At 42.5% G+C, this 14,240-nt stretch overlaps 1 protein-coding gene across 1 annotated transcript; it reads left to right on the plus strand.

Annotated features, from left to right (window-relative positions):
• The first annotated feature begins 5,501 nt into the window (after window positions 1–5,501).
• Window positions 5,502–7,838, plus strand: LOC139460345 (uncharacterized). The gene has a single exon (XM_071241835.1). The coding sequence runs from the start codon at window positions 5,502–5,504 to the stop codon at window positions 7,836–7,838; it is 2,337 nt and encodes a 778-aa protein (XP_071097936.1).
• Window positions 7,839–14,240: the final 6,402 nt, after the last annotated feature.

The raw sequence follows: 14,240 nt of genomic DNA on the forward strand, positions 1-14,240 counted from the left end.
AGCCGGGAACAACTTGCAGATTCAGTAAACCAAAGGATAAGACGGACGTGGGGATGGCTTTTCTGTTCTGTATTGTGTTAGTACTTTCAATTGAAATGGGTTCCATATGTGACGGAGATATAGTTGCTAGCAAGTTTAAACTCGATATTGACAATAATTTAACCTTAACTCGCACCTGGTGGGAAAGAAACCGGATCTCCAAAATGCATTGTTTCACCATGTGCATTCATGATTTGCGATGTCTGTTTGTCAAGATATCACCAAAACACTGCTGGGTGTCGAATTTAGGGGACACATTAAACACCACCACCGTTGATGAAGTTGCTGAGACAGGACATATCTACAGCGTGGATCGAGGTGAGTATGAGGTTGGCGATACCTGTCAGTAATACCTGGTTATCCCCCTCCACTGAGTGAGTGAGTGAGTGAGTGAGTACGGTTTAACGCTGCTTTTGGCAATATTCCAGCAATATCATGGCGGGGGACACCAGAAATGGGCTTCACACGTGTCACCAATGTCGGGAATCGAACCCGGGTCTTCGGAGTGACTAAGCTACCTGACCACCCCTTACGCCTAAGTTTACACCCGATTATATTCATAGGGATCCGAGGTCTGATGATAACGGGAACATTGATAGTGTTATTGTATCAGCATATAGGATTGCCAATATGACAAGAACCTCAAGAGCAAGAGTAGATTACCTTTTCCCGAGCCAGGTATATTTAATGGCCACCTTAGCGTCTATCCTTCATTGGTGACTGCGTTTGAAACCGTTTTACCCATGTCGGGAATCGAACCCGGGTCTTCGGTGTGACGAGCAAACGCTTAAACCACTAGGCTACCCGACAGCCCCTATCCCCCTCCAAGTACTGGGGCGGGGACATAGGAATGAGTTCCGTCCGTCCATCCGACTGTCCGCTTCTCAATAGGGGTGGGACGAGTCCAAATTTACTACCCGAGTACCCGACCCCCTATTACCCGATCCTACCCAGGTACCCCCTGCAAGTTTCAAGAGTTGGGAACAAAATGTATGATTGGTAATTGTTTTATCGCAGCCCTGACTAAAACTATTTAGATACACGTATCAAACAATCAGATCATGCGTTCACTGAAGTTGACTGAAGATTTATCTTTACTCAAACACAGGAATGTGTGCATGGTCAGAAAGAAATGCGAACATTAGCGACTTGTAGTGTAACCACTGAGCTGTAGTGAGTTTTTGTCATTAAACAATATATCACGTGACTAACCACGGGTCCGGGTAGTCCTGTGGGTACCCGGGTCCTACTCAGGACCCACCGACCCGAGTTACCCGTCCCAGCCCGAGTTATAATGCTATTGCCCTTGATCCATATTATTTTACTGTGCACAGTGTCTTCAATGTGGGGGGCGGTCGGGTAGCCTAGTGGTGAAAGCGTTCGCTCGTCACGCCGAAGACCCGGGTTCGATTCCCGACATGGGTACACTGTGTGAAGCCCATGTCTGATGTCCCCCGCCGTGATATTGCTGGAATATTGCTAAAAGCGTCGTAAAACCATAACTCACTCACTCACGCAAACGCCGGGATGTTGCTGGAATATTGCTACAAGTGGCGTAAAACCCCACTCACTCACTCACTCACTCAACCAAGTTGCCGAGCCTGAGCACTCGATGCATACCTCCTACTACGAGTCTAATTTAAATTATTTTAGGCAAAAATCTTAATGTGGACAAGAGTCCTGTGACACTACATGGAACTTTGCAATGTTATAATAGTATTGCCCTTGATCCATATTATTTTACTAAGTGCATAGTGTCTTCAATGTGGACAAGTTTCCTGAGAAACTACATTGAACTTTGCATTGTTATAATGGTATTGCCCTTGATCCATATTATTTTACTAAGTGGATAGTGTCTTCAATGTGGACAAGTTTCCTGAGACACTACATTGAACTTTGCATTGTTATAATGGTATTGCCCTTGATCCAATTTATTTTACTAAGTGCATAGTGTCTTCAATGTGGACAAGTTTCCTGAGACACTACATGGAACTTTGCATTGTTATAATGGTATTGCCCTTGATCCATATTATTTTACTAAGTGGATAGTGTCTTCAATGTGGACAAGTTTCCTGAGACACTACATGGAACTTTGCATTGTTATAATGGTATTGCCCTTGATCCATATTATTTTACTAAGTGGATAGTGTCTTCAATGTGGACAAGTTTCCTGAGACACTACATGGAACTTTGCATTGTTATAATGGTATTGCCCTTGATCCATATTATTTTACTAAGTGCATAGTGTCTTCAATGTGGACAAGTTTCCTGAGACACTACATTGAACTTTGCATTGTTATAATGGTATTGCCCTTGATCCATATTATTTTACTAAGTGGATAGTGTCTTCAATGTGGACAAGTTTCCTGAGACACTACATTGAACTTTGCATTGTTATAATGGTATTGCCCTTGATCCATATTATTTTACTAAGTGCATAGTGTCTTCAATGTGGACAAGTTTCCAGAGAAACTACATGGAACTTTGCATTGTTATAATGGTATTGCCCTTGATCCATATTATTTTACTAAGTGGATAGTGTCTTCAATGTGGACAAGTTTCCTGAGACACTACATGGAACTTTGCATTGTTATAATGGTATTGCCCTTGATCCATATTATTTTACTAAGTGGATAGTGTCTTCAATGTGGACAAGTTTCCTGAGAAACTACATTGAACTTTGCATTGTTATAATGGTATTGCCCTTGATCCATATTATTTTACTAAGTGCATAGTGTCTTCAATGTGGACAAGTTTCCTGAGACACTACATGGAACTTTGCATTGTTATAATGGTATTGCCCTTGATCCATATTATTTTACTAAGTGGATAGTGTCTTCAATGTGGACAAGTTTCCAGAGAAACTACATGGAACTTTGCATTGTTATAATGGTATTGCCCTTGATCCAATTTATTTTACTAAGTGGATAGTGTCTTCAATGTGGACAAGTTTCCTGAGACACTACATTGAACTTTGCATTGTTATAATGGTATTGCCCTTGATCCATATTATTTTACTAAGTGGATAGTGTCTTCAATGTGGACAAGTTTCCAGAGAAACTACATGGAACTTTGCATTGTTATAATGGTATTGCCCTTGATCCATATTATTTTACTAAGTGCATAGTGTCTTCAATGTGGACAAGTTTCCTGAGACACTACATGGAACTTTGCATTGTTATAATGGTATTGCCCTTGATCCATATTATTTTACTAAGTGGATAGTGTCTTCAATGTGGACAAGTTTCCAGAGAAACTACATGGAACTTTGCATTGTTATAATGGTATTGCCCTTGATCCAATTTATTTTACTAAGTGGATAGTGTCTTCAATGTGGACAAGTTTCCTGAGACACTACACGGAACTTTGCATTGTTATAATGGTATTGCCCTTGATCCATATTATTTTACTAAGTGGATAGTGTCTTCAATGTGGACAAGTTTCCAGAGAAACTACATGGAACTTTGCATTGTTATAATGGTATTGCCCTTGATCCATATTATTTTACTAAGTGCTTAGTGTCTTCAATGTGGACAAGTTTCCTGAGACACTACATTGAACTTTGCATTGTTATAATGGTATTGCCCTTGATCCATATTATTTTACTAAGTGCATAGTGTCTTCAATGTGGACAAGTTTCCTGAGACACTACATGGAACTTTGCATTGTTATAATGGTATTGCCCTTGATCCATATTATTTTACTAAGTGCATAGTGTCTTCAATGTGGACAAGTTTCACAGATGATTCACAACTATAAGAACAAACACATTCTAATGTGCCCCGTGGCGGGGAGACCGATAACTGTGTTTTTATGTTCTTGAATTGTGAGGTAATGAAATTAGACCTTCAGTTTGGTACCCTAAAGATAAAAAGTTGAAAAATGGTCTTTTAAAATTATTGACCACGAGAGACAGATTATCATTTTTGACAATCTAACGTTAGGTTATTTGCCATGTTCTGTGAACATTTATTTTGTAAACATAGGAAAAGATCATTATTATAAAGTTTTCCGTTTAGTATGTTTTCCAAACCAATTTTAATCTCAGGCCCAGGGCGAACGTTCAACAAGGCCACCCCAACCACCCGGACAGCCTTCGTGGCCTAATGGACAGAGTGACTGCCCAGAGAGCGGAGGGTTCGATCCCGCGTCAGACAAAACACATTAGAATATGGTTCATGTTGTTACAATTAGGAGATAAAACAAGGACTGGTAGGTTTTAAGTCAATGCGGGAACAATAAAGGCCGGACTATTGCAAGCAAGGATGGGGTGAAGGAGCCTGGGTGTTGTAGACAAACCCCCCCCCCCCCCAAAACTGACCCTTTCAGGCTGTTGAAAATAAGTGTCTGCCACAAAGATGACATTGTTGCAAGGTGTTTTTCTTTTTAAAAATCAGACTCACCTCAAAGATATGTGGCTTTGTTGCTGTAGCTGAAAAAAGCCCATACATACATACACACACACACACACACACACACACACACACACACACACACACACACACACACACACACACACACACACACACACATACATACACACACACACATACATACATACATACATACATACATACATACATCTTCACGGGTCCTGTACAAGGTGGGGTGAATTGGTGTTTTTAACATCGCGTTCAAGATTATTGCGCTTATAAAGAGACGTGCATGTGTGTGTTTGTGTGCGTGTGTGTGGCTGCTTGTACTAGTCCTGACTAATGCCGATTTCTATTTTTACATTGAGATACCATGCCGCAGTTTAACATGAATACCCCACTCAGACACAGTATACTGACTCCGAGCCGACCAGTCCTTGTTTAGCCCCTTAATGCTGAGCGCCAGGCAGGGTAACAACAAGTACCATACTTTAACGTCTTTTGGTATAACGCGGCCGGGGATCCCTACCCCCGATAGACGCTCTATGCACTAGACCACGGAGGCGGTCCTCTGTCCAATGCCAACCCGTCATTGGCAGACACGACTCACGCAGTAGGGATATGACATCACGCAATCAGCCTGACCAACCGAGTCTCATTAGTTCGGTCCAGTTCTTGAGACCAGAAGGGTTACAGGCAACCGCTGTTTTTCCCAACTGTAACAACCATAGGATCCATCCATCCATCCATTCGTCCGTCCATCCATCCGTCCATCCATCCATCCGTCCGTCCGTCCATCCATCATCCATCCGTCCATCCGTCAATACGTCCGTCCGTCCATCCATTCATTCGTTCATCCATTCATCCATCCATTCAAACCATCCATTTAATCTATGTTTTTTTTACCCCAAACCTCGTCAGTTTATACTGTAGACTGGAGACATATGTATATGACATAATTATTTACTGTTTTCTCACGCTTGTCAAATTACAGAAGATGTGAAAGAGGAGCTACTAGTGGATACAGCAATAGAAGACCTGAATCAGGATGACAATGGACTAACAGAGATAGCTAACGAAAGTGACGTGATGGTAACTGCCAAGTACACTACCCTACCAGTTACCACTGCCGAGGTTTTAGTCCCATCAGTTACAAGTGGCAAAGTTTTTACCGCCTCAGTTACAACTACGCCGGCTTCTACAACATCGGTTACAACTACGCCGGCTTCTACAACACCGGTTACAACCGCAAGTGTCGCAAATACCAAAACCATTACTGAATCTAATATAACACATGCATCAATTAATACTGCAAATAATTCTACTGCATCTATTACAACTACAATTGCTGCTGCCATATCAGTTACAACAACAAAGGATTCAACAACATCTGTTGCAACTGCCAAGGATTCTACCTCATCGGTTACAACTGTCAAGGATTCTACTGCATCAGTTTCAGCTACCAAATATTCTAACGCATCAGTCTCAGCTGCCAAGGATTCAGCATCATCAGCTACCTATGGCAAAGATTCTAACGCATCAGTTTCAGCTGCCAATGATTCAGCATCAACTACCTCTTTCAAAGAGTCTACCGTATCAGTTTCAGCTGCCAAGGATTCTACTGCATCAGATACAACTGCTAAGGATTCAACAGCATCAGTTTCAACTGCCAAGGATTCAACAGCATCAGCTCCCTCTTTCAAAGATTCTACAACAGCTGTCAATGATTCAGCATCACCAGCTACCTCTGTCAAGGAGTCTACAGCATCGGTTACAGCTGCCAATGATTCAACAGCATCAACTACCTCTGCCAAACATTCTACAGCATCAGTTTCAGCTGCCAATGATACAGCATCACCAGCAACCTCTTTCAAAGATTCTACAGCATCGGTTTCAGCTGCCAATGATTCAGCATCACCAGCAACCTCTTTCAAAGATTCTACAGCATCGGTTTCAGCTGTCAAGGATGCTACTGCATCAGATACAACTACCAGGGATTCAACAGCATCGGCTACCCCTGCCAAAAATTCTATCGCATCAGTTACAACTGCCAAGGATTTTATCTCATCACTTTCAGCTGCCAAGGATTTAACATCACCATCTACCTCTGCCAAGGATTCTAACACATCAGATACTACTGCTAAGGATTCGACAGCAACAGCTGCCTCTGCTAAAGATTCTACCGCATCAATTACAACTGCAAAAGATTCTACCGCATCAGTTTCAGCTACCAAGGATTTAACATCATCAGTTACCTCTTCCAAAAATTCAACAGCATCAGTTTCAGCTGCCAAGGATTCTAACGCATCAGCTACTTCCAATGATTATACAGCATCAGTTACAACTGTAAGGTATTCAACATTATCCGGTACCTCTGCCAAAAAGTCTAACGCAACAGTTTCAGCTACCAAATATTTTAACAAATCAGATTCAACTGCCAAGGATTCAATAGCATCAACTACTGCCAATGATTATACCGCAACAGTTACAACTGCCAAGGATTCTATCTCATCAGTTGCAGCTGCCAAGGAATTAACATCACCAGCTACCTCTGCCAAGGATTCTAACAAATCAGCTACCCCTTCCAAAGATTCTACCGCATCAGTAACAACTGCCAAGGATTCTACCGCACCCCTTCACCACGCCACAATACTAGCAACAGAGACAGCGACCGTGCCACTTCGCCACAAGACAACACCGGCAACACCGACAGCAGCAGCTCTACTCCTTCACCACACCACAACAAAAGCAACAAAGACATCGATTCAACCACGTCGCAACATCACAACAGCATCAACACCGACAGCAGCAGCTCTACCACTTCGCGAAACCACAACACCAGCAACAGAGACAGCAGCAGCTCTACTACTTCGCCACACCACAACAAAAGCAACAAAGACATCGATTCAACCACGTCGCAACATCACAACAGCATCAACACCGACAGCAGCAGCTCTACCACTTCGCGAAACTACAACACCAACAACAGAGACAGCAACTGTTTCATTTCACCACACCACAACACCATCAACACCGACAGCAGCAGCTCTACCACTTCGCCACACCACAACACCAGCAACAAAGACATCGATTCAACCACGTCGCCACATCACTACACCAGCAACACCGACAGCAGCCGCTCTGCCACTTCACCACACCACAACACCAGCAACAAAGACATCGATTCAACCACGTCGCCACATCACAACACCATCAACACCGACAGCAGCAGCTCTACCACTTCACCACACCACAATACAAGCAACAGAGACAGCAACCGTGCCACTACGCCACACCACAACACAGGCAACACCGACAGCAGCAGCTCTACCACTTCGCCACACCACATTACCAGCAACACCGAAGACACGACCAACTACCAATATGAGCACTGAGACGTTTGTGGTTGACTCAGGTGAGTACTGAACTGTTGTATACTAACGGAAATAGTAACTATGCTTTATATAAAGCGGTGTAAATGTGAAGTTATTGAAAATAACAACATGATACTTGGTCATTCGCCTGTCCAATGTTTCATCATAACATATCCATTGACAAAACCAATACCTGGTAAAATGAGACAGAGAGACACATCCTTAACTAGGGATGATGAAACAACTCAATTAACAAATTCAATAGTCCCGTGAAGATTCCGGGTTAGAATAGGTCTTCAGCAACCCATGCTTGCCGTAAAAGGTGGCTATGCTTGTTGTAAAAGGCGACTAACGGGATCGGGTGGTCAGGCTCGCTGACTTGGTTGATACATGGCATCGATCCAAATTGCGTGGATCGATGCTCATGAAGTCAATCACTGGATTGTCTGGTCCAGACTCGATTATTCACAGACCGCCGTCATATAGCTGGAATATTGCTGGGTGCGGCGTTAAGACCTATTCTACTCCGGATCTTCACGGGTCTCATGCCACCCCATACCATCACACTTTCACACCATTAAGTTGAGTGACGCCAGCGTCAATAAATGTCTGGCGTTTTGCGCCATTCTTGTTTGCAGCATACTCAGTGCGCGTGGACATTGAACATGCACGTGCACTATGTTAACCGCGACCTTAAAGTCGGGGAGACGTCTTCGTGAATATGTTTTAAAAGATGCATCAAATAATATCAGAATAAATTTACTTTTATTGAACTTTGTAAGAAGCATAGTTATTTTTTTCCGTTAGTATATATTCCAATTTGCACGCTATGTGACTTGGATAATGGGTGTCATCGCAACCCTAAAGGGTGGAGAGGAGGGGAGTGATTGCTATTCTTTTCATTGAACGCCTGGACAAGGTCATTTATTGAGACTGACTGAGATTTTATAACTGTATTCAACTTACATCACGGTGTGTCAACTTAATGTGGGAGAAACACCCGAAGTGATGGAGGTCTTAGACTTCAGGGAAACCCACGAGCACGGGTATGTTGCTAACAAACCTACAAACGTAGTTGGGCCGAACAGGGGTTCGAACCCCAAATCATAGGTTCTGGTGCGCATAAGGGACGCAACTCTGCACAACGAATTGCGGTGCCTTAGACGACTGGGCCCCGTCGTACCCCCCGATTATTTAGAGGCCGTCCTAACAGATGTGCTAGATGCGATTTTAAACAACATTTCACTTTTAGAAAAAGGTAAGCAGAGAGATCATGGTTTAACTAAATATGTACATATTATCCCAACAATACCTTTGATGTTGGATGGCATGGCGGCGCAAGAAAGGTCATCTCGGCTAGCATTCGAATTCCATTTGAAATCTGGATGCTCTAGTTTCGCAGGTTCAGGTGACCAACACTCTTCACTACATAGTCTGTCGGCCGCCATGAGACCCGATTTAAATGTAACAGTCTCTATATATAGATTTGTTTCTGAAATATCTGTCACCCGGATATTAAACGTCAATAAACGGAAGTGAATATGACTTTCTTATTAAGGTAGCCAGAGGTATGTGACTTTCTGCTTTAGAGATGTTCTAGGTTTGGAGTTTTGTCGCTTTTATTAATTTGCATAAATCACGTGTTCCTCTTTAGTGAAAAGAAAAGCGCTTACTGTTTTGGTTGAGGCGTGTCATCGTATTTCATATGGGCATATCGATGCTCATGATGTCAACCACTGTATTAGCTAGTCCATACTCGATCATGCAGCTGGAATATTGCTGAGTGCATCGTTAAACAATTAAGAAAGAAACAAACACAACTCCATACCCTAGAATGAAGTTATTAAACAGGAGGTGCAAGTAATTTTTCTAGTTAATATTGGTAGAGGAACGGGACTTTTGCACTGCATATGGTGTGTCGTTTCTCCAACCGGAAGTGATGTCATTCAAACGGAAGAGCATAGTACTAACGTCTTAAAGCATAGAACGTCCTGCTGTAACGTTGATATGCATTATACACGCGTTAAGGCAGCTATTAACACAAGACTGTTCAAAGATGGACTGTATTCGGTACTTTTTTTTCCAAACCGGAAGTGACGCTGTTTATATCTTATTTTTGTTATTGTTACAGGAATATGACTCGTACTGTATTGGTCATATGTTTTCTCAAACTGGAAGTCATATTATTGAACCAGAAGAGCAGCTCGATGCACTCTTTAGATGCTGCCAGAACACCTGGAGATGGCGCTGCTTATGTTTTTGCGTGTAATGCAAAAACGTGTTTAGTTGTTCCTTTCTTTTCTTTTCTCCTCTTCTCATTCTTACAGGGGGAACGGGTGGCCAAGACGTCTAAGGCGCCGCGATTCGCTGTGCAGAGTTGCGTCCCTTGGGCACGCCAGAAACCTATGATTGTTGGTTCGAACCCCTGTTCGGCCCAATTATGTTTCTAGGTTTGTCAGCACCATACCTCGTTGGTTTCACCGAAGTGGTAAACGTCTGAGACCTGCATCACTTCGGGCTTTCCTCCCACATTAAGCTGACACGCCGTGATATAACTGGAATACTGTTAAAAGCGGCGTTAAACCCAACTCGGTCACTCACTCTCATTCTTGCAGATGATGAGTTTGTCCAGTGCAAGTACCGAGTTCTAACCCAAACTGGCACAGAGCCAGGCAGCGATACCAACTGTTTTATTCATCTCCGTATACATGGCGAAAACGACTCAATTCGGATTTATCTTAACAACCCTGGGGAAGAAATGGAACTAGGAAGTAACGACACATTCCTGGTGAGTATAATTTTTATGTTTGCTTGTTTGTGTAACGTCTAAGCCGGCAATAGTCTAGCTATATCGTGGAGGTCTGCAGATACTCGACCACGGACCAGGAAAACCTGTAAGTGAAAACAGGAGCAACGATCGTGCAATTAGAAAACGATGGCAGATCCGGACTCCCGGGTCCAATGTAATCGTCTCATACGAGAATATATGAGGATATTTTCTAAACCAGGGTCCACTTGCACAAAGCGATCTTAGCGCTAAGACTATTGTAAGCCTATGTTAATGTATGGGAGTTACGATCATCTTAGCGCTAAGTTCGCTTTGTGCAAGTGGGCCCTGGTCCTTGTACTATAGGGACAGTAATTTATTTACTGAGTCATGTAAAATGAATATCGGGGCCAATTATGAATTTCCAATAATCCTTGAATAATCCACGAAAAACATATATTTCATCTTCAATAAAAATAATCTGTTTCTTCACGAGGGAATCAAGTTATCAAAGTTACTTCATCAAAATTTAGCTAATATTACTTGGTAAAGAAATATCACCTTTATATATAGAAGTGACTTATAGCTTTATTTACAATAAGAATGCGGTAGACTGTCAACGGATCCATACCATGTTTGTCTTAGATTGTCTAAAAAACTGTCGCATAAATAACTTATTGTCACCAACTTCTTGACAGAGCCACCCCTACTCAAAACCTTTACAAAAAACGGGAAGTGAAAATCCTAGATATAAGTAACATCTTTTGTTCGACCTGATTCATGATTTTAACATGAATGAGTGAGTGAGTATGGTTTTACGCCGCTTTTAGCAATATTCCAGCAATATCACAGCGGGGGAGACCAGAAATGGGCTTCACACATTGTACCCATGTCGGGTATCGAACCCGGGCGAACGCTTAAAACACTAGGCTACCCGACCGCCCCAATTGTAACATGAGATAGCACCGGCGAGGTAATGTGAATGAATCTAGATGAATTAATCATCACCAATATTTAACCGCCCTTGACATATAAGTAAACTACGATGGTAATCTCCCACATTCACCAAGAGCAATATTCTTGTTTACATTTTCAACAACTCTTAACTAATGTTTACATATTTTGGTTCAGAAATGTTCTATTTTTTGACAGTAAGAAATTATCCAGACTCCACATTTATAGCAATGACTTAAAGAATATTTGCACCAAATATCTTAAGGAGATAAGCACGTTAAATACCACCAAATCTTCTGTGAGAGGCAAATAGACATAACAGTTTTATTTAGCTGTGAGGTTAAACAATCTTGAACCTTGGTATAAGAGAGCGAAGAAGTGAACGCAACGCATGACTACCTATAGAAATAAACAGCTGACACGTGTTTATAATCATAATACTATTTTTCATAATTTCTTAAAGGATTATCGTAAATTATGTCTAAACACAATTATTTTAGTTTTACTTAGATTAATTCTCATACTAGTTCTAGATCTACACTCTTCAAAAAAAGAAACGCACAGGTAGTATGTAGTTCACTGAACCTGAATACACAAAAAAATCCGGTATATAAACGAGTTCAGCGCAACCTTGTGGCCTTATATGACATGACAATGAACAGTTTTCGATGCCTTTGTACAACAACAAGAACATGTGACTATCGAGCTCCAATTTTTTTATATTTATATATATGCTATTAAATTAAAAATATCGACTTTATTAGGTATTTACCTGCATTTGCCTTGATCACAAAGCCGAAGAAAGTTTACATCCAAATTCCGAACCACTGCTAGAGGAGACGGATATTTTTCGTCATCTATGGTATCTTACAACTTGAAATTGGCATGTGCTGACACACCAAGGATAAATCCAGGATTCGAACCTCATCATAGATAGCGGGACGCCTAAGGGACGAAACTCTGCAAGGTCGTTAAATGAATTGGCCACTCGTGCTCAAACCCTAATGAATTCTGGTACTATATGCTCTTCAAAATATAGAAACGCAAAGCCAGATTTGTGTGAGGTAGGAAAATACATTTATACAAGGAACCGTACAAGGTATTGAGCCAAAATGTTATGGAGAGGCACTTGGTGATTGTAGTCATCTCAGTACATAGGAAAAGTCCAAGGTGAAGGCCAGCTACCATCATTAACGCGCATGTCCCCCGTTGGAATCGATAGCGGACTGACATCACCTGCCCATGGAAGAGACGAGTATGCGAATCACATCTTGGGGAATGGTAGTCCACTCGGCCTGCAACGAAGAAGCCAACTGCTGCAACGTCGGGGGTTGTGATTGACGTCGGCGTAGCCGTCTATCCAATTCATCCCACAGGTGCTCTATCGGGTTCAAATCAGGGGATCGTGAGGGCCAGGGGAGAACATCAATGTTGTTGTTGTGTAGACAGGCTCTTGTGATCTGTGCTGTATGCGGTCGAGCGTTGTCCTACTGGAATACACCGTTGCCGTTGGCTGCAATTGTGAGGACGTGTGGTAGGAGAATTTCGTTGATGTATCGTTCCGCCGTAAGATTGCCCTGGATATGGAACAAAGCTGTCCTGCCCTTGGTGAGAGATAGTCTCCCACATCATAACGCTACCCCCACCAAACCTGTCCACTTCCTGTACACAGTTTTCGGCGTGATGTCTGTAGACCCCTGCTCTTCCATAACCTCAACGGCGGAGAAATCTTGATTCGTCGTGAAATCAGACATCTCCCCATCGCAGTTGAGGCCATAGCCTATGTTGACGACACCAATGCAGTCGTTGTCGACTCAATATGACGCGTCGAACAGGACGTCATGCTCGTAGCCACGCTGCTCTTAAACGGTTTCGTACGGTCTGGTCGGGGATTCTGCGCAGCCCGGGTAACTGGGGTCCTTTCACGAAGGTGGCGCAGTCGGATGTAGCGATCTTGGGCGGGGATGGTTACTCTTGGTCGTCCCCACCTTGGCCGATCACGTGTTGACCCATGCTGTTGAAACCGATCCATAGCCTTGTGATGGTGCTGTGCGCCACATTAAAAACCCTGCAATTTAATACCGTTCGTAGTGCTGCTGCACGTGCAGTGCGTGCAGCTCGTCGGCCCTTTTGTTAATGCGCTGGGTGTCTTCTTCATCTTGCACCTCTTGTTCCGCTAATTTTGTTTTTATGGCCAAATAATATCTGTATTGCGTTTCTTTTTTTAAAGAGTATATTTAAGTCAATGCATTGATTTAAATATAAATCATAGTATCCACGTAAACTTAATGTTTACATTATTTAAACACCCATTAAGATAATATGCTAGTTTGTCAAATTACATCATGAATTATCCAGTTTTTGTTGATATATCCGCTCTGTTTTGATAAATATCCTGGGCACATTCGCCACAAAAGCTTCGCTTTAGAAGTTTGTTTGTTTGTTGTTTAACGCCGCGCTCATCAATATTCCAGCTATATGGACCAGACAATCCAGTGATTGGCATCATGAGTATCGATCCACGCAACTGGTATAAGATGACATGTATCAACCAAGTCAGAGAGCCTGTCAGTGACCACCCGATCCCGTTAGTCGCCTCTTACAAGCATAGTCGCCTTTTACGGCAAGCATGGGTTGCTGAAGACCTATTCTTTCCCGGATCTTCACGGGTCGATTGACATCATGAGCATCGATCTACGCAATTGGGATACGATGACGTGCATCAACCAAGTC

This window comes from Haliotis cracherodii, unplaced genomic scaffold, assembly GCF_022045235.1.
Source record: "Haliotis cracherodii isolate W230 unplaced genomic scaffold, xgHalCrac1.p SCAF_14, whole genome shotgun sequence".
Taxonomy (NCBI): Eukaryota; Metazoa; Mollusca; class Gastropoda; order Lepetellida; family Haliotidae; genus Haliotis; species Haliotis cracherodii.